The sequence below is a fragment of the Bacillus rossius genome, chromosome 1 (genome assembly GCF_032445375.1).
Source record: "Bacillus rossius redtenbacheri isolate Brsri chromosome 1, Brsri_v3, whole genome shotgun sequence".
Taxonomy (NCBI): Eukaryota; Metazoa; Arthropoda; class Insecta; order Phasmatodea; family Bacillidae; genus Bacillus; species Bacillus rossius.
The window spans coordinates 315,541,147-315,568,896 of NC_086330.1; the positions used below are offsets into that span (position 1 = coordinate 315,541,147).

General features: G+C 36.7%; 1 protein-coding gene across 2 annotated transcripts in view; it reads left to right on the forward strand.

Moving 5' to 3' along the window:
* The window catches only part of LOC134527934 (protein dopey-1 homolog), a 195,259-nt gene that overhangs the window by 50,775 nt on the left and 116,734 nt on the right, over positions 1 to 27,750 (forward strand). For both annotated transcript variants that reach the window (XM_063360975.1, XM_063360976.1), the window contains exons 12-15: positions 2,430 to 2,674; positions 6,077 to 6,318; positions 11,432 to 12,332; positions 19,331 to 19,653. In XM_063360975.1, coding sequence (XP_063217045.1) covers positions 2,430 to 2,674; positions 6,077 to 6,318; positions 11,432 to 12,332; positions 19,331 to 19,653 — 1,711 coding nt within the window. The remainder of the gene's footprint in view (positions 1 to 2,429; positions 2,675 to 6,076; positions 6,319 to 11,431; positions 12,333 to 19,330; positions 19,654 to 27,750) is intronic.

The following is a 27,750-nucleotide window of genomic DNA, read 5'->3' on the forward strand; positions in this document are numbered from 1 at the left end:
AATGCTTGTGCTGCCCCTTACGGCTGTGTGACGAAGTAGCCTGGTTCGCCCGATAATCTGCTTGATGTTGATACTACGACGCTGTTCCAACTATATGCCAGCGCCCCCGGCTGACGTGGTATGGCCACTCACGTAAGGCTGTTCCAAACACCGTTCGCCCAATCATCTGCTTGCTTTTGTATTTATTTGGTGTCGCTGTTCCAAGCTGACGCCAGTGCCCCGAGCGGTGTGCGTGGACTTTAAAACTTCGCCTGTTTGTCTTATCTATCCAAACATTATGCCGGAAAGGAAAATAAACGCAGTAGTTTTGCGTATTTTTACAGTATATTTTTGGGTTTAACATTATAACGTGAGCGTGTGTAAGCTTTTGTTTGCTTTAGTGCATTTATGATTAATGTTCAGTAGCGGCCATGTTGCGGTGTTTGTTTACCAGTGACGAGACAAATCTTTTACCCAGTATTTAAATTTCCCGTAAAAACATTGCGATTTCGCGTTTTAATACTAAATTTCGTGGAGAAACACTGTATTGTGGCGATTTCGGGTAAAAACTGTATTTTACGGTGATTTCGCGTTTATCGTCGTTTAATCGCGATCGCGAAAATAACAGGCCCCTTCTAATGCGCAGTGATAATTTTGTTATAAATAATTTTTGTACTTTGACTTGTGTATAACATCGACCCAAGTTTTAGATATTGTTTATTTGTGGAAATATGACTGTTATATAGGCGTCTAGTCAGTCATAACCCCACTCAAAGAGTCGTTAAATAATTATATCTGACAGATTTGCAATGTTGTGAAATGGTTTTTTTTTGCTACATGCGGGAATCGACTTTTATCATCGATTCTCGATTATCGATTATTTAAGTAGAATCGGTAGGTATCGATGAAATTGGGAATCGGTTTTCCCATCCCTAATAAAAATGAATATCCTTAGTTTGATTTCATATTTTTGTATTATTTCTAATGTGTATACTTTGGTCACTATATTTATAAAATAAATAGCGTAAGATTAATGAAAGATTTTGGTCATGAATATAAATAAATTAACAGTCATTGTGCAACATACACTGCTAAAAAAAGTTTTTTGGCTGCTGATTATGTAAGCCAGGCTGAAAGGCTTCCAAGCAGCCGCTGCAACTAGTAGTGAAGTAGCGAAATGTGGATTTGTAGTTATTATGAAATGACACCAAAATTTCAAGAAAAGTCACTAATTGTTACTGCTGGGGACACTTGGATAAAGCTCGTTTAGTTTGATAGGAATTTACATTGATCAATTATGCACAGAATTTTAAGGTGACAGGGCCTCAAAAGAGATTATATTGGGCTCCAAATCACTTGGGTACCTACTCTGTGCTCGTAAGTTTGAGTGATGACAGGGTGTTGTGGTGGAACATGGAACGCACTGTTATTGTCACATGGGTGTGACGCATTAGCGACCATGGCCACCAATAATCCTTTCCTGATAAATGATGTTAGGGTATATTGTGAATAACAATAACACAGAGACAACACCAAAATGGAAGTCAGGACACCATATTACATCAAACTGCAAGGAGAAACACAAATTGCAATGAAATTTACCAAAATTACCATATTTCATCTAATAAAATGTAAAAACGATTGTTATATCTTTATCTTAAGTGTGGGCTTTTATTCAAAAATTTTAATAGTTATGTTATATTTATAAAAACTATATTTAGTTTATTCAAAATTGCATTTTGATTTTTTTTACTTAATATAAATTGTATTGTAATAATAAATGGCAAAATATAAAATTTAAATTTGAAACTGTCAGCACCAAAAAACATTTAAACAAGCAACCATTTAATTAGTTTTTTTTTTCCCCCCATTGATAATGAAGTTACGTATGTTGGTTTGTTGTTTTTGGTACATACCTAATATGTGATATATGCCACAATTTGAGTAATTTTATATACAGTAGAGTCTCGACTAACCCAACTTCAATTAATTAAGGTTTCTTATTATTCAAGCCAACCATAAAGAGCCATGCTTGAAACATAGAAAATGTTGTTGAAAGCCTAAAAAAAAAAAAAATTAACCTCAAAGATGTAATTTTGGGTGAATCATGAAGTGACTTGAATGAATCTACACAGAAGGAAAGTTGAAAAAAAAAAATCACCCTGAAAAAATGATACCACTGGGCAAATTGAAAACTAAAATAATTTTCGTGATATCAGTGTTCTCTGAGATTTTCCTTATCCGAGTTTTTTTGTGATCCACAATAACTTGGTTAGTCAAAACTCCACTGTAGTTAATATTTATTCCTTAATGTTAGTGACATATTAATGACATTGATAAAAAAATAAAAATGATAGCTACGAAATCTTTAATTCCTCACGTTGAAATACGTTGAAATCTTGACCGCACTGACAAAGTGATGGAGCAGCAGCTTGTGTTGGTGTCGGCAGCCGTGCTCCCCGAGTGGCTGCGGGTGCTGGTGGTGTGCTCGTGCTGGCTGGCCGCCAGCCCCTCCCTCCAGCTCGTGGCCATCTCCACGCTGCTGGACCTCGTGTCGCTGCTGCGCTCCCAGAGCCTGCCGGAGGGCGCGGCCGGTGCCGGCGAGGCCCAGGGCAGCGTGGTGCCCGTCGTGCTGGTCCCCCTGCTCAGGCCGGCCCACGTCGCCTTCATCGAGCACTCCACCAACGTCGAGCAGGTCGGTCCCGCCAGGACACCGTCAGTACATCGTGTAGCACCAGGATGCAAGTTAATACACCATGGTGCATCAAAATGCAAATAAATTTATGAAATCAAAACTAAATAAAAAAAATTTAAACCCAAATCAAAAAAACTAATCCTAATATCATTATAGATGCAAAAGTATGTTTGAATGTTTGTCCGTCAATCATGCTCAAATGGCTGCACGTATTCTAATGAAATTTGGTATAGAAGTCAATTAAATCGTGGTATAGGACATAGGATACTTTTTATAATCCTAATCCGAAATGCTAAAGTATATTTTTGTTTTAATGTTTGTTCCTCAATCAGGCTCAAAACAGCTGCACGGGTTCTACTTACGTCGCGGAATAGACTTAGGATACTTTTTATAATCCTAATCCTAATGCGAATTGCTAAAATATGTTTGTTGGAATGTTTGTCTCTCAATGAGGCTCGAACGAGTGCACGGATTCCAAAGAAATTTGGTCTAGGTACTTGGCCAAAGAGATATACTTAAAGTGGTGTCAAGCTTGTGTTAAAAATACTTGGAGAATTTTTGAAAAATCTGCTTTCTATTACGATTCAACGCTACTACAGTAGTCACAATCTAATAAAACTTGATATAATTAATAAAGAATGTAGCTTCTGTGGTGCATTGAAATGGAAGGAAGAGGCCAAAGGAATGTGTTCTGGAGGTAAAGTGGAAATACCTAGGTTAGAGGACCAAATAGAACCTTTGAGACAGATTTTTTCAAATGAAACAGATGAACCATGTCAATTTTTGACTAATATCAGAAAATACAATTTGTGTTTTCATATGACATCCTTTGGTGCATAGTCATTGCAACACCAGGATTTCCATAATCTTTCACTATTCAGGGCCAAGTATACCATAGGATTGGGTCTTTAATTCCTGGACCTAATATGAAGCCACAGTTTTACAAATTTATTTCATAGGTGGTGATGAAGCTCAGACTGCAGGGCAATTAAATATCATTCCAGGAGTCAGTAAAGAGACAGTAGAAAAAATACAGCTAAAACAAGTTTAACGATACTGTGGTTAATGAATTTAAAACGTCTGTAGAGAAAATGTCTGATAATATTTTTTTTGGAAAGGCCAAGAATGGTATCACTTCAACATTTATAAAATTGATCTGATTACTAGACTTTGTATTCCAAATAAGAAAGTGCCATGTATGGAATATTATGCATTTTAAATCATGGTGAGATGGAATGACTTAAATTTGCTACTGTATTGTAAGCCACTTCTAAATAAAACATTTTTCGGACAAACATATATTTTCCAATTTAGTTTTTATTCTGCCAAGTACAGTAGACTCCCAATTATACGGGTGCAGGTTATCCGGTTTGCAGGTTAACCTTGTCATGTTTCACTTCCATAAACCATAACCAAAAAATTATTTTGGAGTGTTTATTTACATGCGCATACCATGACAGCGGTACTTGTGTATCATTAAATACAATGCAATGAATTAGTAATGCAACAAATTAATAATGTAATGAATCAATAAACAATATTTTACTTTCTCCTTAATAGCAATTCGTTTTGTGCCGGAAATTAGGTATTTCTGCAGGTTTTTTTAAAATTGTTATTATAATTTTAAATTATTTTTGGAAATTTTATTTTCTATATAATTTAGTTACAAAAGGGTGATTTACACTTTGTTAGGCTGGTGTACTCTACTTAGTTAAACTTTGCGCCAGTAGCTGGATGCACCTCTTCTCAGGGGCCAATCTGATCTTTTGCAAGTCTAAGACGTCGTTGGCAGCCCGTTTGACATTTCTCCCGCTTACAGTCACGTCCGGGGTTTGTAATATTAATTCCCTACAAGACTAAAATTGCATAGAGCAGCTTTTGGCCTGCAAGCTCTATTTCTTAGAGACCCGCTGAGACTAGCGAGTCTCGGCACGAACGAGTATCCCGTGGACCTCCGTTCCCAGCCTCGTTGCGTATTTTGTCCACCTCCACCCCCCTTAGTTCTCAGAATTTAACCCAGGATCATTGCCCTGACATGAACCCGCCAGGCGGTGGCCGACTTCAAGGACGATTTGCCATAGAAAAAATATATGCAAATATGGACCACCCACGACATCTAGTGGCAGAAACTGTTACTTCTGCTCTTGTCGCCAGTGAGTGGAGCTGATGCCCGCGACACCTAGTGGTAATTTTGCTAACCTCCTTCTTTCCTTCCCCTTTAGGCCTCCAGAGAGCAGCACCGCTGCGCCATAAGGCCCTATGCTTTCTACTCGCGTCCTGTAAAAGTCGATCGTATGTAGCTTTTTGTGCCCGCTGGAAGAGAGCGCAGTGGTCGCCTCCTTGACGCAACAACTGAAGGTGCAGTTGCGCTCACCTCAGTCACTGTATAATTTTTCTCATACACCATTATAAAATTATAATAATTTCAATGGCAATATGGCCTATCTGTTTACTTTGTTTGATACCATTACTGTTTCAAGGGGAAGTGCAACATTTTGGAAAGAAAGTGTTTTGGTGAGTTTTGGTTTTTTAAAATTTTTTAACAAAATTTTGTATTATTTATATTCCTAAGGTCATTTTATTTTTAAATTATATTCCCTCTTACCTGGTTACACATTTGACGTGGTACTTACCAAAGTTCTAAGTGAAAAAGCTAAGAAGAAGCAAGTAATTAAGTAACGTTAATGTACTGATATAGTGAACTTTAATAGATATCTGAATTTATTTCGCTTCACCAATGCCAGCATAAATTTGAGGAATAAGGTTTTTTATATTTTTGATGTTAATAATAAATTAATGATACGCAAATGTTGTGATTATCATGTTGAATGGGCAAATAGACACAGGCAAAAAAAAAAAAACACTTTCAGGGTACGTAGCCCTATGTGTTAATTTTAAATTTCACTTTGCATGGTGTAAAAAAAAGTCGATTCTTTCGGTAAACAATAGTTCACAGTTTGTTATTTTATAACATTTGTGTAATCTTTGTAACAATTTTACACTACATTGCAGTTTATTCACCAACTTTTAGTATTGTTTGAACACATTTTTCTTGATGAAAATTATGGATTTTATTTACCTCTAGGTGTCCTTGCCATTGTTCATTCACTCTCCAGTTTTTTTTTAAACTTTTATGGCATGAGTTGGTCTGTAATGGCCTCATAGTTGACAAGAAGTATATCTGAATTTAAAAGTAATGTATTGGGATCAGCATGGAAGTGATGTAGTTGGGTGTGGTCTCGCCATTGTTTATTCATTCTCCATTTTTTTTTAAACTTTTATGGTATGAGTTGGTCTCTAATGGCCTCATGGTTGACAAGAAGCTTATCTGAATTCAAAAGCAATGTGTCGGGATCAGCATGCATGGAAGTGACGTGGTCGGGCGTGGTCTGGTGCTGGCAGGTGCTGGCACACTCCCTGTGGAGCCACCTGGGGCAGCTGCCGTCGCGCTACCACACGACGTGTGTGGAGCTGCTGCACCAGCTCCACGGCGTGCTGCCGTGCAACGATGCCGTGGAGAGCGTCATCGGGGAGGCCCTGGCCAGCGGCTGCCCGCAGAGGCAGCTGGAGGCCTTCCAGAGGTTCTCCGTGCTGTGGCACGTGGGGCGGCACGTCGACGCCCACAGCGCCCGCACCTTCGACAAGTGGGTGGCTCTTCCGCGATTTCAGCACAGGGGCGTAGCCAGGGGGGGGGGGGTTAGGGGTTCAAACTCCCCCCCCTCCCCCTAGCACCAAATCTTTAATTAATTTCTTATTCATCACTCAAACAAATTTCATATTAAAATTAATAAAATTTTTAACCATTACAGTATTTAAATTTAAGTACCGAAAACTGCTAAAATAGCACTATTTTACACCTTAAAATCCAAATTTTTTCCCGGGGGAGGACCCCCGGACCCACCGCTTTAATACGGGGGGAGGGGGGGGGGCCGCATGCTTCTTAACACCCCCCATACACTAATCCTGGCTACGCCACTGTTTCAGCATGAAACATTCGTGGACGTACATCTTCGCAAAGTATTTTTCAGTATAATAGTGTCAGTAAAACAAAACTTTTGACTAATCATCAATCATTAGTTTTTATAATTCATTATTGCCTAAAAAAAACTTGAGAGAGTTAGCAAACAAGCAGGACTTCTTGAAAAACTACTCATGTATTACTTTTACATCCTACTGCATAAAACTGAAAGTAGTTGAATGTATATGTGTAATATTTGCCTTTAAAGGATTTTATTTTTATTTTCATCCGAAACCCGCCGTGAAATCAAGTTATATACACAGGTTGTTCACCATTTCTATGCTCAGAGGGAAAATATTTCACATCTCTTTCACTTTTAATTATTTTAACTGCTTGAATATTAAATTGTTGTAAGAAAGAAACTTCAAAAAACTAATACAATGTTTTGTTATATTGTCTGAAATGTTTCGTTTGTAATGTTTCACACTACTTCCTTGTGCCGCACCTGGTGGCAGGTTTGCCGTTATTAATGATAAAGTACTTTTGGGGTAAGTTCAACTTGGTAAGCCTTCAGTTTATAGTTGTTTACATTCACTAATAATAATTTAATTTCAAAATAGTAAGTTCAGGTTGAAATTGACTTTTCTAATTTACTTATCTATTAATGTAGAGTTTTTTTTAATTTCAGTGACAACCATTTATTAAATATTTTTAAAAATGGTTGCAAACCCGCGAAAGGGGTTTGCCAGTGGCAGGTGTTCACGAGAAATCTTTTACGGAGATTAACTTGCAGCTAGCCAAATAAAAGTATGTACGAGGGTTGTCTGAAAAGTTTTCGACCTCAACATGAAGATGGCATACTTGTCAACGAAAATTGGGGAATGTGTTTAGTCATGTTTTGGAATATACTGTCTGAAATTTCAGCCATTTTGGATGAGAAGTTGTTTTTTTAGCTATTGTTTGCATGAGTCTCTGCGTAATAGTTGTTTACGAATGTGATGGCCTCCTCATTCGACAAAAATGTTTGCCTAGGGAACAAAAAAGAAGTCAATTGGGTTTAGATCTGGTGAGTTAGGAGGGTGGTCAAGCAGTTCAAACCGCAGTTCGTAGATTTTCACCATGGCAACGGCTGAGGTGTGAGCTGGTGCATTGTTCTGGTGAAACAAATTTTTTTGTTTCTGCAAATGTGACATTTTTCTGCAATTTCTGCCTTCAACTTGTCAAGTAATGATGCGTAGTTATGTTATACTTTTTCCAAAATAATTTATTAAGACAATTCCATGACTAGCCTAGAAAACAGTATCTCTGTTTTTTCTCCGGCCAAAGGAACAGTGTTTGCATTTTTTGAAGCTGATTCTCCCTTTGCGGTTTTTGGTGTCGCAGATGTTTATCGTCACCCGAGCAGGTGTGGCCATGTTTGAATTGAGCTGCCCGAAATATCCCTGTTGTAAATGATGGCGCACAGTCGCCGTGCACACCGTCCAACTCGTCTTCAATTAGCGTAGGCGTATTGCGTTTCAAAAACAAATATTTAATGACACTTCGATACACAATTTTTTCATTTTCACAAAAATATGCACATCGACTCACGAAAACGATGGTTAAAAAATCAATTCACATCCAAAATGGCTGAAATTTCAGACAGTATATTCCAAAACATGACTAAACACATTCCCCAATTTTCGTTGACGAGTGCTGCCATCTTCATGTTGAGGTCGGAAACTTTTCAGACAACCCTCATAGAGTTTGTGGTTGGGAGGTAAACAATATGAACAAAGTTTTATCTCTTGCGGGTCACGTGAGCTGGTGGCTGGCTGTCTCAGATACAGTGGCGAGAGATAATTCTCTGTGATTGACAGCTACGACACTGCACTCTGTGAGAATTTAGTGAAACTACTCGAAGAGAATTTACATGGCCCTTTTAAATTGCTTACAAGCACCTAACTGGCACTTACTCTTAAAACTAAATGCTGCACAAATTCTGAAACACTATGTGAGGAATTTGTTTTTCTCTGTTAAATGTACAATTATGTAGCACCAAATAAATATAAACTGTTTTAAAATTTTTGTGAAGAATCTATCGGGATGTGTACCTTGCTTTATTTATAACCATCTTAAATGAACAAAACATTGTTAAAAGTAACTTGCATGTGATAGAATCTTACTTATTCATTTAAACTTTATATTGTGCAATTGTATCTTAACTTTAAAAAATCTGTAGTAATATTACTAAAAAATGTTGTGCAAGGGAAGATTTCCCTTTGGTAATAGCACTCTATTCCCTACAGTAGAACATCTTGTTCGAGAGAGTGGTGGGTAAGAGGTAGGGGGGAAGAATTTTTTTTTGTTTGGGAGAAACAGTGTCTGTTGACATGATTAGCAGCTAATCTCAATTAATTACTATCTATTGGTGGGTTGCAAAAAGTTAAAACGTATTCTTTTGGTGATATAAAAGAATTAGAGGCTAAAGTAAGTGGGTAATTTACACAAGTATAGTGTTTATCTTTTCTGGATTTTCATTTTTTTTGATTTATTTGAATTGTAGGGAATAGAAGGTGATGGTAAAAGCTGAGGGCATTTATTTTGTTCTCGCCAATGCATGCCGGTTTGTAAAAAAGGAAACTTTTTTTGTATTTTTATGATGTGAGGTTTGATTCTGTTTTTGTCAACCATGCAGGAAAAGATATGATTACCATTTTTGAATGAAATTAGTCCTGGGACAACACTACTTACAAGCGAGTATGCTTGCTTAGGTTCTACTTTCTCAACTGTTGAATAAAAATAACAGATAACAAGGAATTGACTAACAATCAAGATAGTATAAAGGCAATATTTACCCTTTATAGAAAGTAAATATTTAATTTCCTTAGTATTTATTTTGTTTAATTACACTTTATTCCGTATGTTTACATTTGTAATCTATGATTAATTCAGATTTAAATTTCTTTGGTTATCGTTTTGTCTATGTATTACTCTATGTTAATTTTTATTTTAAATAATTGTCAAAGCTAGTATAGCAGTATTTTTTGAAACCAATATTAATTTAAAGATGAACAATGACAGTAATGGGCAGTAATTTTAATAGTTTTGTTTTATCAACAACCTTAAAAAAAATCGTTTATTAGTAACGGTGAAAATATTCTTTAGAACAAATTGAGACTCGATGAAGGCAACATCTAGAAACGCAACGATTTCGACCTTAATTGATAATTGACTATTCCTAGAAGAATTGAAAATATTTATTAATGCTAATATTGAATCAGATTTTGAAGGAATTACTAATTTGAATCAACAAAGATAAAACTCAAACGTCAAGAATTCAAACAATTATTTAAGAAGAGAGGGCGACGAATATCCAGATTCAAGAGAGCGTCTAATGAATATAAATTGCTTTGAAACTACGAAGAATAGATGCCGTTGATCATCCTGAAGAAAGAAGAATTCAGTCGAAGAATGAAAAGTCGCAGTTCGAGCCCGGGAAGGATGACCGTCGGGCAGTCCAGCCCAGTTCCCGCCCACAGCCCGAAGGATGGAGTCGTGACGGCGCGTATTCCTGCCGCCCGCTAGAGACCGGAGGAGCAACACCAAGTTCGCAGTCCTGACTGAGGCGAACCATGGATCCTCCGAGAACCTACACGTCTCGTGGGTATTCTGCAGCAAGGTTTGGTCCCTTACCCCATCACCCGAAGACTCGCTGATTAAACAAGTATCCTCACGAATGACGATTTAAACAAGACGAACATTTTTCACCGAACTAGAATTTTTTTTTATGTTATCAAACGTATTCTTTGTATAGAAAGACCGTTTACTTGTTCATCTTTAGATTTATCATTTAAATTACGGAATCGCGATCCCGAACCTAATAATATTAGATAGTATAGATGGAACTTGATATTGAAAGAACATGTTGCTATTTTGTTTGACGGGTACTGCAAGTTATGTAACCAGTAGTCCACGCTCTGCGGACTGAAGCTAGTTTAAAATAAATAACACACAAATGATTAACATTTTAACCTAAAGATAACTTACTCTAATGAAAGAATTGGTAGAATCTTTGAAGTCGAGAATAATAACAAATTCCATCTGTATTTTAACATAACTTATTTTAGTTAAGTTATTCATATAAAGTGTGATATTGTGCTTGTCGAAGTATATTGTCACCGTCTGCACAAAACCTTACACGCAAATATAAATATTACATTTGAATTTGTTTACACGTCATTACCAGGTCTAGTCACGAAATTAGTATTTAACATACTTTTGACACACTGTAATTTAGATTTTCAGACACAAAATTCTAGAAACAATTCTTAAAACTGATAGAGGTAGGCTAGAGAAACTGGAATTATTAAGTACATTTAATAATTTACATAATTACACTAGCTGACTCTTCAGTTTTTGTACGACCAACGAGGGGCTTTCGAGAGGTTAGGACAAATAGATTGATGAGTTTTAACACGAAGCCTGTAGAATTTGTATGATCAGAATTAGTATTGGTATATGAAAGGTTATTGCCTACGAGGAAATACCAAGGACTATAAGATAGGAACACGTAAACTGAAAATACTTATCAATAGATATAAATCTTATGAAATACTTATTCAAGTTTTTAAAATTCCAGTTAAGTCTAAGAAAGTTAGTCTTGATCGAACTTTCATTTTCCGAAGCTTCGCACACCCGTGTTATTTGTCCTGAAAAGTGACAGAATATGCAGTGTACATAGCTGAAACTGTATACAGTTGTGTATACCGGTAGTTACTCTTCAGGTGATTGCAGACGTCGGAATGATTTGATCGTAGGTGCTTGCTGAAGATGCTAGACACCCTGCAGACAATGGAGTGCTGCCCGCTGAAGCTGCAGGCTCAGTCCTGGCTGTTGCACTCGCTCCTGCGCGGCGACGTGTCCCGTCTGCTGGACGCCCTGCTGCTGATGCTGCTGGACCCGGCCACAGCGCGCATGAGCGTGCTGCACGTCAGCATCGCACACTCCGAGCCTGTGCCCGCCCCGGAGGACGACGACGCTGCCAGGATCTACGCCATCGGCTCTGTCGACGGCAACGTCATCTACCACGTCTCCGACCGACCCTCGCGCCGTGCCGACCCCGTCAAGGCCAAGCGGATCTTCGCCGTCACCACCCTGATGGCTGGCGGCAAGGGGCGCTGCGTCACGGAGAAGAACCTGTCCCTCGGGGAGGCCGAGTTGCTGTCGTCTTCCGCGACGGGGCGCAAGCGCAACATTTCCTTGTTCGTGAACCCGTTCGCCGCGAGTGGCAGCAGCAACAACAACTCTGTCGATTCCACCACGGAGGATGACTCCACTTCAAACAGCATCAAGGATGATGCTCTGAAGTCCTCGGAATACCCGACCAAAGCTAAAAGACTCGTTCCGGGGAAGAAAAATGGTGTAGCCGAGATCAGTGGCACTGAAGACAAGTTGTCGGCAGATGAAGATAGCTCTGATTTCTTGAAGTGTGCTTCGAGGAAGAGTGTCCAGGAAAATGAATATTCTTCCTCATCCGATGAAGGCTCTGCTGTCGTCAGCCGTGCTGCGGATGACACGATACCAAGTGATGGCGATCTAGAGGTGTCGACAACTGCTGAGGACTATTTTGGTGCAAGTGGGGAGTCAAGTGTTAGCATTGTGGAAGACATTCTTCATGATGTGTTGGATGATGTTGTCAATCAGTGCGACAAATCGGAGGTAAGTATCCTTTTGTTTTACACTGTTCATTGTGTGTTAGATTAACTACATAAATTTGTGGAAGTATTTTTAGTTGTTCTTAGACTGTGCAATAAAAATATATTTATGTAACTAATAGATTAGAAATTAGTTTCAAGAGCGTGTGAGTACTTAGGATTTTCCCTTATAAAGGCTGTTTACTGGTCACGAAAGTCCCAAGAGTCATGATAAATTTCCCTAATATAACTACAATGGTTATGTAAGTTTAACTACGTCTTCACGTGGCTAGACAAATTTATTGAAATATGTTACATGAGGAGAAATCAACTCTCCGACAAATATTATTCTATAAAGACTTATGCAGCAAATTAGTTTTGGAAAAATGGGAAATAGAAAGTGATTTATTAGACACCATTTTTTTTTATGATTTAAAATTAATATGGATACACAAGAACATATGGTGTCAACTATACTTGGCAGAAATAAAATAATTTAAGAAATCAGTTGTTTAATCTGTTATGTTACTAGTTCACATATATACAAATAAAAGTGACACTACATTAAACAATCTTCACGATACACTATTTCCTTCACACTCAACACTAGGTCATAGGATACATGAGTTCAGTTTAATGTAGAATCCAAAATTCTGTAAAGTACAGTAGAATCCCATTTTAGTGTGATGGTACCGGCTTTACCGCCGACTCATCGGGTTTTGTGGTCCGGCCGAAGATGAGCCGCCAGACGAATAACTTAAGCCGAACTACTGGTGTTTCTAGTATTCATTTATTATCATATGCCCACAGGCCCCAGGTCACTGGCCAGCACTTATTACACAGCACGGCGGCGCTCGGCCATTTGCTCTCGTGTCACACAACACAACTACCTAGTTCCTTCCTGCCCTTTTTCATGAACAGCCCTTTTTTAATCCAACATGGCGGACACCATTGGCTCCACCCACAATCACAATTAAATATTACACAGTTCAGCCAAGTTCCTCATACTGGTTGCAAAACACATCTAGATATATTAACCAACTTTGGACTGCTCACCTATGACAATTAAACATTATGATAAGCCACAAAGATTAAAGTTACATGCAGATGAAGAAATAGTCCCGCGGAGGGATCTGTGCCCGACAGCAACATGGAACAGTGTTCTTCACCCATAATGTTCTAGAACGAAAGTGGGCCGCCAGTGCAACTTCCGGCAATACATTCACATGAGAGCAAAAAGGCACCATCTCCATAATTACATAATTATTAAAATAAGGGAGGTTAACTAGAACAAAGAAAACTTGTTAAATATAAAATGAATAAAAATGGTTATCAGACATAAAAGATCAGAAATAAATCAGTGATCACAATGGTACCTAAATAGTCCGTGATATTTAGTATTTAAAATTATATTAAATTTAATGACAATAGGAATTTGAAATTTAACTGTACCAGCACCATTTTCCATGTTACTGACGGTTACCTCAAAGGACCAAACACATGTTACACCAGGTTAACATCCTTTTCTATAATTATTAAACTATTAAGTGACAGACATTGAAGCATATAAAATTATGTTTCTTGTTCACAAATTAAGGGAATACAATATCAAACACAAAAAAAATAAAGATTACAAATATTCCAATTATGGTTACCGTGAGCAGTCTGCTAACTAGTTAAATTATAATAAAATTGGCCTTTGCTGTAACCCAGGGGAAAATTCATATTTTACAGTAATTTTATTACAGCATTTGGTTTTAATTAATAGTCCAAACAGAGAAAGAAAAACCATAAACATAAGGTATTAACTCATTTTTGTCCTTCCAGTTGCATTGTAGAAGATGCTCATAAGTTCTTACTAGCTTATTTGTGGATTATTTAAATTGTAACACCAGATCGCCATCTGTTTTATATATATATTTATTCAAACATCATGATGTCATCATCACATGCTCCTTAAATCACTCACACACGATGCTGTAGATCCTTGTTGTTGGTGCGTAGGGGAAAGCATAATGACCCAAAATACATTGACATACCTTTGACAGAGGCCAACTAATTCACCCGGCTCGTCTGAATAGAATGCATTCTGGCTTCATAAAAGTTAACTATTATATATAAATCAAAAAGGTTGGGCGGGTGGAAGGCCAGGTTCTTCACAATAGCGAGCCCGGTAATAGCGAGAGCATGGCTATAACGAGGTCTTTTTGAGGAATTTACGGCGTGATTGCGTGAAGCGCGCCTTGGTTATTTGTCTGCTTTATCTTCACCCCTCTCGCTCGGCACTAGACATCTTGCCGTTGACGCCTGTCACATTCTTCAGCCTTGCAGTCGCTACTTAAGTGCGTGGCTTTAAAAATAGAATCCCGTCCTTTCTTTCTTTTATCAAACTATCGCTTGTCTTCAAGGCCAAGCTATGCTCGACTCGAATAAACCAAGCCTTTGAATATACATATACTTGTACACATTTCTTATTATATATAAAATAGACAAAATCTATTTTTTCCCGCCATTAAACATAACAATGCACATTTTTTAAAAAATATAAATGCTCTTAATTAATTTGTTGGGAAATTTTCATTAACGAATAATAACATTGTTTAATACTATGTTAGGCCAAAAACGTTAGAGCCGTCTTTATACTTGTTGCTAATTGATCGCGTTAATAATACACAAATATTTATAAACTTGTTTGGAATTATTTCAGCCGTGACACGTTTACAAACACGTCACGTTATTTATTTTACTAGCTGGTAAATAGTAGGCTCTACCGTATTTATTTCCGAATCGCTAGGACAGTTTTCTTGTAACTTTTGTTTCGGTCAGTTGTTGGGGTATCTGTCCAGGAAGGGGGTGGTAATGATTTGAGTTTAATTCCGAATTTGTTATCTAAAAACGTTTACAGGTTTTTTTAAATGAAAAAAGTATTGTTTTCCAGCGACTATTTCGTTTGAGGCGTACATGCGTTGCCGCACTCCTGCTTTTTTGTAAGCAATTAAATCGTCGTGCTACACTAGCGCCGCCTGTTAACAACATCCCGAACCAACATGGCCGCCATCAGACAGCCCGCGTCGACAATAGATGGCAGGACACTGCTGCGTCGGCCGCGGGCCAAGCCGAGTAATCGATTGCGGACTGAGATGCAATACTTACGTGGCGTGGTAGGGTATTATGGTTATTTTGATGCAATTAGTGATCGCATCCGTACTTGTGGGGTATCGTTTTAAAGAGAATTCACACATCAGCTCACAGAAATTAAGATTTCATTAATATAACCTGTTATTTTCCAATTATACAGGTTTAAACACAATTTTTATGCTATTTTCAGTTTATTTTTATTTTTTGGGGGCCAAAATCTGTCCAATTTGGTTATAGCGAGGACACGATTATAGTGAGGATCAAACCCGGAACCGTGACACCTCGCTATAATGGGACTCTAGTGTACTTACAAAAGTCACCAAAGACTATTATATTTTAGTTATTTTATATACTGTATTCCAATCAATCCAAAACAAAATCTGAATTAGTCATGAAATGCACGAGCTAATCAAAATCAGAAAACAAAATGCATGAGACAATTAATATGCACAGTAACCTCTGGGCTGAGCTAAGCTTTAAATTATAGTGCATAAAATTATGAAAAACAAAATGCAATATTTAAACTGTCTTTAATATGTGTTTGTAAGTGTAGAGAAAAATGAATTTTGGATTCTACATAGACAGATACCCTTTAAATTAGAACACAATACGTAATGGTGGTTCTACACAATAAATACCTTCGTACAGATACATTTGCAAGTGTGATTCCAAATCTGTCAGCATACTACCAGATATGGAAGTTCGATGTTGCAAAATGGTATTTTTATAGTACACTACACTGTTTATCGTCGCTGCACCTTTTGTTACACCGTAGAATGATGTTCTGTCTTCTAATAAGTGTAGTTTGGTACTATGATCTCCGTAGTAGGTCTGGCACTTCTTAAATGATCCTGTGCCTTGAAGAACTGTATATATCACTTATGGACACAATCTTATATTAAATGTTGTAGTCTATTGTTTGAAAACCACTACCACGGACATCTCTTTATTAGCACTATGTGGCGACTAGACACAAATTCAGTGATCACTGCCGAAGTCTATACAAAGTCTCACCTCGAATAACTTATGGTTAGTTTGTCTGTAATGTTAGATTCGTGTAGCTACGATAATTCTGCATGCAGCCCGACAAACACTTCAAAGTCCTCAAAATTCTCAACTCAGGTAATAAAATATACAGTGTCTTCTTCGTTGAAAAACCATTTAGGCTAACTGATGAATATTATCTGTAGGCTCACTTTACTGTAGGTTACATTTAAATGGTCCTAGCCATTTCTCAATAAAACTTTAGAATAAGGATTAACTTTACAACTAGTTCTCTTGATAATCACAAGCATTCTAATTGAAAGTTCTAAAGAACAAACTTACAAAATTTCTTCAAAATTCAACTGTTTGCCAAATAGATAATATTTACATTACTTACATTTAAAACAATGGTGCATGCTGTTGATTTACTGAATTAACTGAATTTGTAGTATTTTCTGCTACATATCATAGAGTAATAAACAAGTTATCTAAAAGGAAAATGAAACCTGAATTACAATTGTACCTCATTACTCTGTGAAATGGAAATTTCCTCATAGAAGTCACGAAACTTTAATTTCCAGTTGACGTTGCGTACATTTTTTTCTACCTCACTTCAATTTATAGTCACATGTTTATTAAAATAAGTCGGAGACTGTCCTTTTAAATAATATGGAAATATTTGTGCGAGAAATGATTTAGCTTTCAAATTGAAAAATCAGTAGGTTCCTGAGAATTGTAGAAAAAATAGTTTTATATTCGCTTGTGTTTATTTATGGTTATGTATTTTGGGTGTATGAAACTTCGAAAAATTGAAGTCAACAAGAAAACTAATTTTCTTCATCTTTGTCTTCGGGAAAATTAAAAAAACAGAAGATTCTGAAGAATTTTTCGTAGAGCAGAAAATGTTAAAAGCAGGATTTAGTGTGATTGTGTGTTTGGGCCATGGTGAATGGCGCCATTGTGCTACGTCTGCCCTGCCGCCAGTCGCCAAGCCAACGCCGGCTAGTGATATGACTTACTAGGCTAGCATTTGTTTGGAGAAGGAGAAAATCTAAAAATAAACCAGCCAGAGTTTGTGTTTGGCCATGTAGCAGTGTTGATGGGTCATATAGAGGTGTTGATGGTTCTCCCTCCTTACCTCATTTTTCTAAATGTCAATGAACTGGCACGTGTCTATTTTGAAAGGGTTTTAAGATGCAACTGTGACCCAACATTTTGGTTTTTGCATGCTTTGAAAGTCGCACTTCAAATCATAGCTTTTTACGTCCCTCCAGCTCTCGCATGAATTTCTCGCTGACTGTAACATGCTTGCTAGTTTTTATAAGAGGAACTTACAGGAAAGGGTGGCTTGCTGCTTTTTTTTTCTATTCTGGAAGAGGGTTGGTTAAAAAAAATTACAATAGCCGGGAAGGAATACATGGGTGTAAAATAATAGTAGCTATCTCCTTTCTCTTTTTGTTAGTAGGAGTGGTTGTAAACTGGAAAAAAAAGTTTCTTGGAAAGGGGGAAGGGGGCGAGAAGTGGGTGCAAGAATGGAATCTCACTCCCTCCTACATAAATAAAGTAGCCAGAAAGCAGACCAACAGAGGACCGAGGGTTAACACAAATTCGCACCAAAAAGATGAGATTTGGAACAAAGACTTAATTATATCTATAAAATTTTACTGTAGAAATATATGGTGTGACACTTCTGCAGGTAAATATGGATGCATTATTATTTAGCATGATGACAATAGTGAGCTGTAAGTCTGAAAGTGTGCTGAAGCAACATTCAAAAAAGTCTCACCATATCATGATCAGAGGATATATTCTTTTCTCCTACATGTATGTTAAATCAAAATAATAAAACCAAAAAATGTTGGATACTATAGTTGTGTGATGTACTTGTGTTTGTCTCGCTTTTTTTCCTTCAATTTATCACCTACGAAATAAGTTTTACGTTGGTGCGACCCAGCAATAAGAAAAACAAGTAATGTTCAATGTTCTGACAATTGTTCTTCCAAACCAGAAAGAAATACATTTTTCCCTTCTCTCTCACACCTCAAACCATATTCTTCTTCTGAGGGAAACAGTGTGTTATTAATAAAGGGGAAGAGTTGGTTAAAATCAAGCTGCAGTTGCATAATTTAAGTACAGAAGAGTAAGATTCTTTTAAGCAAATGTAACAGAAAATTTTTTAAATTCCTTTAAGCTGAAACATACAAAACGAGAGGGAGAGACAGCAATATATTTTGTACAAAAATTTAATACTTTTTATGTTTATTGGATTCTGTATATTTATACATGTATAGAACATGAAAAAAAAATTCCGGTCATGTGTTAAAAATTTCACAACAGCTGGGTTTTTAAAACTTAATTACAGGAAACAATTATATTTTTGTTCAAGATTTTAAACATAAGTTTATTCTTCTATAAGAAAAAAAAACTGTTCGATTTATTTTTTGCAATTAGTCAATGTGCTAAATGATTCCTACATTGTTTTTATTTGGTGTGCGATTTGCAGGAATTGCCCACAAAACACCTACACAAGCACCCGAAGAGTTGAATCTTCGGCTTTTTTTCTCTCAACTTAGTGTTATATTCAAGCGATCTTCACCTTCAACTTCATCCTCTGTAAAAGTTTTGGATGTTGTTCTTCGACTTTGATTCGAATTGGGGGGGGGGGGGGGGGGGGGACATGGTCTTCGCACACCCCTGTAATGTATACTATATTTAAAGATCAACATTTTAGAAAGAAAAGTTAATATGAAGGTTCAGAAAAAGTTGTAAAACTGGTTCTCCAGTTATATGTAGAGACCGCCACATTGAGATATTGCAGTCGCCCCTTGTAAAGTGTGAGGGGAATGCAGAATCAAGGTTGTAGGGTTGAACTATATGTAAATGTGGAGTGTATTGCTCCAGGCTGCGCGCCCCGCACCGCCGGTGGTGACCTTCTCGTTCACGCGCCCCGCGCCGCTGCCCCGCGCCGCCCCCGGCGTCCACCCGCTGCACTCCCACCTGCTGCTGTACTGCGGGGTGTACGACTCGGGGCGCGCCCTGTATGCGCTGGACGCGCTGCGGGCGCTGCTGGCCACCAACCCGCGTGTGTGCCTGTGTGCGGCCGCCACCGCCGGCCCGGCAGCGTCATCCCCGCGCGCCCCGGCCCTGCTCGGCCTGCTGGCCCGCCACCGCAAGTCCGTGTTCGGCCTCGCCGGCCCCGCCTCCGAGTTCGCTTCCGCCTACAGGTACCCTGTACTTCTCGCTTCCGTGAGCCGCATGCAAGGCAAAACATCATGGCTGTGGTTAGTGGAGATAACGGTGGTCTCAAAATGTTTAAGATTTTAGACTGAGGTAGGTTTTCAATACATCCTTCATTTTGTTTGAGTTGGAGCATAATTTATATAACTGAAGAATAAAATATATGTGTGTGTTTCTTATCAAAATTGTTAAATGTTTAACCTCAAACCAGACAAAAATTAGAAACTATGCAATTCTTTTTGTTTCTTATGGTTTACGATATTGTTGTGTGTCTCTCAACAAATAGGAACGAGTTCAATGATTTTAGTTTGAAAGATCAGTATACGTAATCAATATACTTATTCTTATAAAGGTTTAAAAACTTGCCCAATTTTCATTTAGGACTTACGTGTAAATTTTCGGAGTATCTGAAATGGTTTGCCATGGTAAAATATTTAAATGTTACTAGTGACGCGCGACGTGCCGCACACGTCTTTAATCTCGAAGCCGTAATTTTTTAGTTATGTTGGCACCCCTTACTTCAGGACTTGAGTGTTCTTGTCTGCCAACTGGACCACTTCTGTGTTCAACGTGGCAGTTTCACCTTGAATTTTTTTTCCTCTCTTTAAAAATGCTTTCAAAGGTGTATTTTGTGACTATAAAAGCAGCCCATTTCCTAAGTCACATTGGGTACTTCATTGTATCAGGTGTGTAGGAAACTAAAAAATAGTTAAATTGTCGGGAATACAAAAATGTTGATATTTTCTGCTAGCTAAAGTCTTCAGATACTCTCGAATTTACTGTCATTTTTTTTTTGGCAACCTCCTTCATGAGTTAGCGAAGGCATTTGTTATCTTCTGACATGGTGTTATGTGCATGGTTTGGATCCTAGGCAATTCATGGACATGTATGATGTTTTTAAATTAAGGATTTTTTTTTTCGTTTGTACGATTCTTTGATTGTCTAAATATTTTAAGGGCAACCTCTGTGAGAGTGGTCTTTTTGTGTGAAGTTGCAAAAGCTTTATCTTTGAATCTTAAGATGTACAAGGAACAAGTTATGGGTAAGCTATGGATGTTAATTATTTAGGCATAGTGGTTGCACAAATGATACTCTCACACAGTTACCAACATATTACTCGAACTGCAATGCTGCAGGCACTTCCAACCAGATGGTAGAGTGCCAAATTCAAACAGTACTAGTTTTCAGCTGTAGAACGATACTGAATCGGTCGGCCCAAACACCGAAGGTTTAGTTGGTTTGCAAGCTGCTCACTTAACCCCCACCCCCATATTCATTCTTTTACTATTGTAGTGGTGTCTCCTTCCAACTCAGATGTATCAAGTTCTTAAGTGAACTTTAAATGTGTGTGGAAGTTGTATGGAGGTCATTTATAAAGTCAATCACTAAGTCAGGGATTGCCTATCACTGTAGATCTCCCCTTGGCTGTCCATGTCATTGCAGAGTTTTTGTATACTTTAGAATCTGTTTAAGTTATTGTGATGTATAATTACTAATAGTATCTCATGATAGGCATCTGACAAAAGCCAATATCTTGAATATTGTTCTGTTGTGAAAACTAGTAATTAACTAAAATCTTAATTCACTGACTTGACTTGACTGCAACTTGACTGTGGTTGCAATCTTCCTGGTCCACTGACTCAAAGCAAAGTTGGTGTGACCAACGTCACGTCCACAAAAAAACAGAAGACTGCAGCCGCAAGAACTGCTTTAACTGGGAAAGTAAAAGTGTTTGAGGCACTTAAAGACATTCTTGTGTACACTTGAACTGATATATTACGTTTTCAAAACTCAAAATCGTAATACTGGAAATAGCGGTAGTCACATGCCTTCATCAAACCTTTTCTTTGTAAAAATTTAAAAATCCTGTTTTCTTTCAAATTCAAATTTTCTGTAAACGTTTTCAGTAAAAAAAAATGGTATTATTTTAATAATAAATAATTCCAAAATACTAACCATTGGCAACAATAATTCATTGGCCCTACAGAATATAATATTCAAAAGAAGTTAAAAATTTGAAAGGCTGGATATGAGGGAAAGTCAATACTTAAGTTAAAAATGGTGGAAGCTTTGCAGACAGAGAGAATGAGTACAAACTGCCCATTTAGATATGAGAAAAAGTCATATTTAGTAAAACACAATAGTAATTTAAAATTATTTACATTTTAAGTAGGAATACCGAGCTGGTTCTGGAACAGTGGGATCTACTGGGAGATAGGGGCGGTAAGATCTCTGTGTTAAGGATAGGCCCCTTAGAAGAAGGGGTAGGGGAAGAGGCTATGCTATTCCTATCCCAGGAGGAAGGGGACCCCCCAAGTGGTGGAGGGGGTAGGAGGCTGTGTTATTCTCGGTCTAGAGGTGGCCATTTTGTTTCCTATCAACAGGTGGTTGCTTGGGGTGGGCGTGGCAGGTCGGTGTGACGCCACGTGAAGTTATCTTTGGAACGCATCGTCTGCTCTGGCGAGGACGTCTGCTGTGGTTCATTCTTTAGGAGCTAGGAGGCGTTGCTGTGTAGCGCTGAAGTTATTTTTACTAATAATAAAAACGTGGCGGCACTGGCTGGGGTTTGATCCAGGGGACACAAGCATGCTCAAGGTTGGAAGGCAGCGATCTTAACCGCTAGACCACGAGGTCAGTTGAAGAGTAAAGAAAGAAATAATGAATATAAGTTACAGTATTAGGTATGTCGCCATATATTCTAAGAGGGGTGGTGGGGTGGGGGGACGCCACCTCCGAGTACTAGCTATGATATAAGCCGCGAACTTTAATACCAACTCTCGCCACCAGAGAGCACCCGCCATCTTTAATACCAACTCTCGCCACCAGAGAGTACCCGCCATCTTTAATACCAACTCTTGCCCCAGAGAGCGCGCCGGTCAACCGCCATCTTGTTTTCGTTTGCTGGGACTCCATGCACAGTGCGCACCAATAATAATAATAATAATAATAATAATAATTCCTCCACGCAATATATATATATATATATATATTAGTTCAGAGAGAATTATATTAATGACGTCACATAAAATACCACAGTGGTAGATATTTTTTAAATATTTAAATTAAATGTTTTATACATATTTAAAAAAGCATATGTAGGAGTCAAAGAGAGAGACTGCCATCTTTTTTTATAGTGCTAGGTCAAAGTTAAGTTCAAAGAAAGAGACTGCCATCTTTTTTATAGTACTGGGTGATGGTGTGATACTTAAAAGAAAGTTTAAATAATAAAGACTTGGACTTTCATTGTCTACCACTATAATAAAGCTTTAGGCATATTTATTACACATATGCTTATAGTGCTAGCTTACAGCAATATTTTTTTATATTTAGTAATATTTCTGTATAGTATTTAAAAATATATATAAAAATGTATTTAGTATTGCACTTATTAAGTATTTTACCTATAGTAACAAAGTTCTTGATTTCTGATTATGTGTTTGCTTTTATTTTTTAAATTGTGATAGCTTGTGTTTTAATATAGTCCATAAGTATTTTTAAAAGGTATTATAATGTCAAGAATTCTAGCATTTCTACAGTCAAATTTTTTGCTCTGCGTCAAGACGTGTTTCCCACCCCTTTTTGTTTTAATAATAACCCAGACAGCCTCACACGTAGGGAAGCCGCCAGCCAGCCCTCAAAGCTGCAGATAGCAGAGAGCTGTATAGTCTTTCAATTAATATTATTTAGAAGTAAACATTTCTCCCAATTTAAAATATTTATTCCTCCATTTAAATATTACGTGTGCCTGTATATAGTATTTGGTATACAAATGTAACTTCTCCCAAGTTAAATATTTATTCCCTCATTTAAATATTACGTGTGTCTTCCAGACAAAAGTAACATCCTACATGTTATAACAGTCAAAGAGTTTTAAAGACTTTTAAACCAGACACGTCTCCCCAATCACAGAAGGGGAGGCAGGCGACACCAGCCCGCCACCACGACCACGTAGCTCTTTACACATATTAAAAATTACTTGCGCTTGTATATAGTATTTGATATGTAATTTCTCCCAAGTAAAATATTTATCCCCCACATTTAAATATTACGTGTGTCTTCCAGACAAAAGTAAGTAACATAGCAGTGTACTTTGATAATGCGGCGGCCGAGAAATCTGTTTACAACACCGTGCGGTGTGCTATTTTATGTGTCACAGAACTCGCCTAAGCATGGAACACATTTTAAAAAAAAAAGTACAACCCACTGTTACATGAAGTTAATAATCGCTGAATGGATGAGCTCAGTGTGTTCATTCTATATATCAACATACAATATGGCTGTTACAAAATAAAACACTATGCTTTAATACCAAAAATTACATGTTAATAAAAAGTTACAGTTATGAATACACATTAATAAATAAATTAAAAATTATCGCACAAAACATAACAATGTGATTGAAAAAAAACACAATAATATTAACAAAATGCTATAGCAGTGTATGCGACAAATACACACATACTCGTCACGAACACAATACAACGGAATGTAGATAACAAAAATACTTAGTTCTCGCCAATCACGGAATTAAAACGCCAGCAAAAGAAAACAAAACAATAAACAATAATTTAATCAAAAATAACCAGCATTTGAAACAATAGAACACGAATTCTCTCGAGAAAAAGACTCGCTTATTGAGATAGCAAGATACAGAGAGTAAAATTCTAAACAAAATTAAGAGAAATAGAGAAAATTCTTCACAATATAGGCTTCCATGTAAATAGGGAAAATAACATAAATTTTCAAAACAAACTTGGAAACAAATGATAAAAACTCAATAACCACAAAGCGATAATCTAAACAAGACAACCATAATACTTTTAAAAATAGTGTTAATGGAAAAGAATGCCACCCTAAAAAATAAACAAGCAAAACCTTTAAGATCAGGCGACACTAGAAAATAATAACTCTAAAAATTGCCAAATATAATCGTAAGAATGGTAATGAAAATACTAATTCAATAACACTGAGGAAATAAATAATGCAGACATGTAAGGACGAAAGTCCCTATTTCCTAAAATCAATTAACCAGATAAATGACTGAACTAGGCTAAACATAATTAAAACACAATAGAGCTCTGTCACCCAACTACAGAATGACAATAAACCAATACTATACACACACATTCTACCCAATCTTAAGAATAAAAACACCTATCTACAGGAATAATATATGAAAACGAAGCTTATCGTCAACATTTAAAACTACCACACTCCCAAGGCAGCATATACACTACACCCAATGGCATGGCTCGAGAAATGACAACACAAATAAATATCAATAACCATAAAAATCTACAGCCCCCCCCCCCCCCCCCAAAAAAAAAAAACTCAGAATGTGTTATAAAGCACCCGAAACATTAGAACTGTCTAGTGTATACACAAAAGCAAAGAACAACCGTATCACCAAATCCATGAACAACGCAGGGAAAGAAACGAAATCAAGACCTGTCGATTGAGAGGCCAGCATCCCTTCAACCTGCAGCACCACTACTGAAGGAACAAGTTATGTCTCTACAAGGCCTAACGAAGCACTTATGCGACACGAAAATAGAGGGCTGTGTCTCTCGGAAAACAGGATGTATTATATACTGTAAATCATGTCAAACGATGAAAAAAAAATCTGAATATAAAAAAAAACTTTAAAATACTAACTAATATGATAAAATTTTACATTAGACAAAATTTGAATGATTTTTGAGGGAGAAACATAAGTTTTTAATAACCCAAACTTTTACTGAGATGAAAACATATGTTATAAACGTAAAATAAATTTAATTATCAATACCAATATCCAAGCTTTCGACATAGATTCACATTTTTTTTTAATAATAAGCCAAATAAAATTTAAAAATATGTATTTCATAACTCTTTGTAGTTAGAAAAAATATGTATTTTCATCTTATGCAGTGCATGTTTCTGAATTATGTTAAAAAAAAAAGGTTTTCGTGTACCAAAATGTAAGCGTATATTAAATAAATATACCAAAGTATAAACACTAATTCTCAGGGATTGTTTTACACACAATGAACACGCATGTGTCAAAAAGGACACACAAACGCACATTTATAGTAGCTAAGAGTCTTCACACCCAATCTGAAATACAACTCCAAAGTCTTAACCATTATGAAACCATACCAGAACCACCGAAATAATGACACGGTGTTAGCATGCATCACACTATTTCCATGGTGTTTCTACCAACATGTGGAACTACTTTCACAGTTATCTCTTGCATTGATAACGGAAAGAAATATTTTAATAAATGGAATAATCACAGGTTTATTCAGTGTAGCTACAGATGTTATTAATTTCTTACCAAGGATAAAAAATATCAGAAAACACCGGTAGGTGATAAAAACATTACGACAACCTTAGTTAAAAACATTAAAAGATAGTTTTCAGATTCTTTTATTATCTTTGCTATGTTTTATATTAAATTAGCTGCTGCTGAAAAGCATTTTTTTTTTGAGGAGATATAGATAGTGAGACACAGTTTTCATGAGTAAGATGTTGTACATCCAATTCAATATTTAAAACATACCTATCAGAGCCTCATGACACACACATTGTCTTGGATACATTTTCCTCTGGAGTGTTAGACAATTCAGTGTTATCAAACATATAGGTAGTGAAACATACAGTTAAAACTCAGCCCTTGCCAACAATAAGCTAGGTAAATAACATCATTAAAAAAATTACTGTTTCTGTGGATTTAAAACAATGTATTGATTTCGCACTATTACAAACACGGACAGGGAAAGACGCAAGTAGATAGGTAAGAAAGAAACTTAAACGCGGCACATTATATCCTCATTCCCTCGTGCATACAGGATAAAAATTATTTTGCAATGAAGCCACAAGTCTCCGTGTGCTCCACGATGCATACCCAACCTCTCCAGAAAATGGAGTTAGTCTAGAAAGCAACAGTATAGGTCTGAAAAAAATAAAAAGCCACATCAATTTGTGTAAAAGTAATACTTGCTTAAAATTGAATCAAAACCGAAAGAGCAGTAACATAAACAAATGTTACATTTCCGACAAAGTACAGTTTTGATTTTGACAAGTAATGCACAATAGCATTGTAAAATGAAACTGACATAGCATGACAAAAAGTATGATACTGAAGAAGCAGAAAAACACTCGGTACTCGTTTGTCACTAGATCAAAGTGGAACCCAAGTATTGTCACTACTGGAAATAAAGATTAAAATAAGATGAGAGAAAAGAAGGTGTCTTGCCTATGACATAAGTTGGAAAGAGCATTTTTACAACAGAAAAACAAATATATATCTCTCAGTAATTTGTCTTAAATATCGTAACAAACCTACAGAAATATTTCTAGGTTTAACTATAAACAAGAGATGGTCACTAGATAGTTTTGTGTATTACAAACACTCAATATAACCATTAACATTATTTAGATTTTTTCTCTTCCCATGACAATTTATCACAAAAACTAAAGTAATAAATAGTACTACTATTATGTTAATAATTCATGTTTTTTTTAATATTTCTTTATATTTGCTTAATATGAACTTTTCCAAAATTACTAAAGTAAATGTTAATAAAACCAATTAGTTATGTTGCTAGACATAATAAAAAAAAATTTTAATGTTAACATTGCCATTACACTAATTTTTTTAGAATGTAATTTACACAAGAAATTTTTTTGGATTATTTATTTACATTTTATTGTTTAGAAAAGAAATATAAATGGAAGATTTCATATTGCATCAATAGCGCTTTTGAGCAATTACAGGGTGATGATTGGTCGGGAAAATTGGGAAAACCTGGAATTACCCAGGAATATTTTGCCTCTGGAAAAATACTGGAAATACCCAGGATTTTATTCACCCCTTGGGAGATTTGATATTCTTCCATACTGTAATAATTATCGTCTAACGTTAAAGTCGTTGATTATGTACATCTGTAATTGATATCGATATTGAATATATATTAAATAGCAATGGATTGTGTAATAAATATTTATGTTTAGAATAAGAGACGACATGGGAGAGTCTACATCCACAGACGAAAGTGTGATCGGCAATCCTGACGCCATTCATGTTTACGTGTGTGACT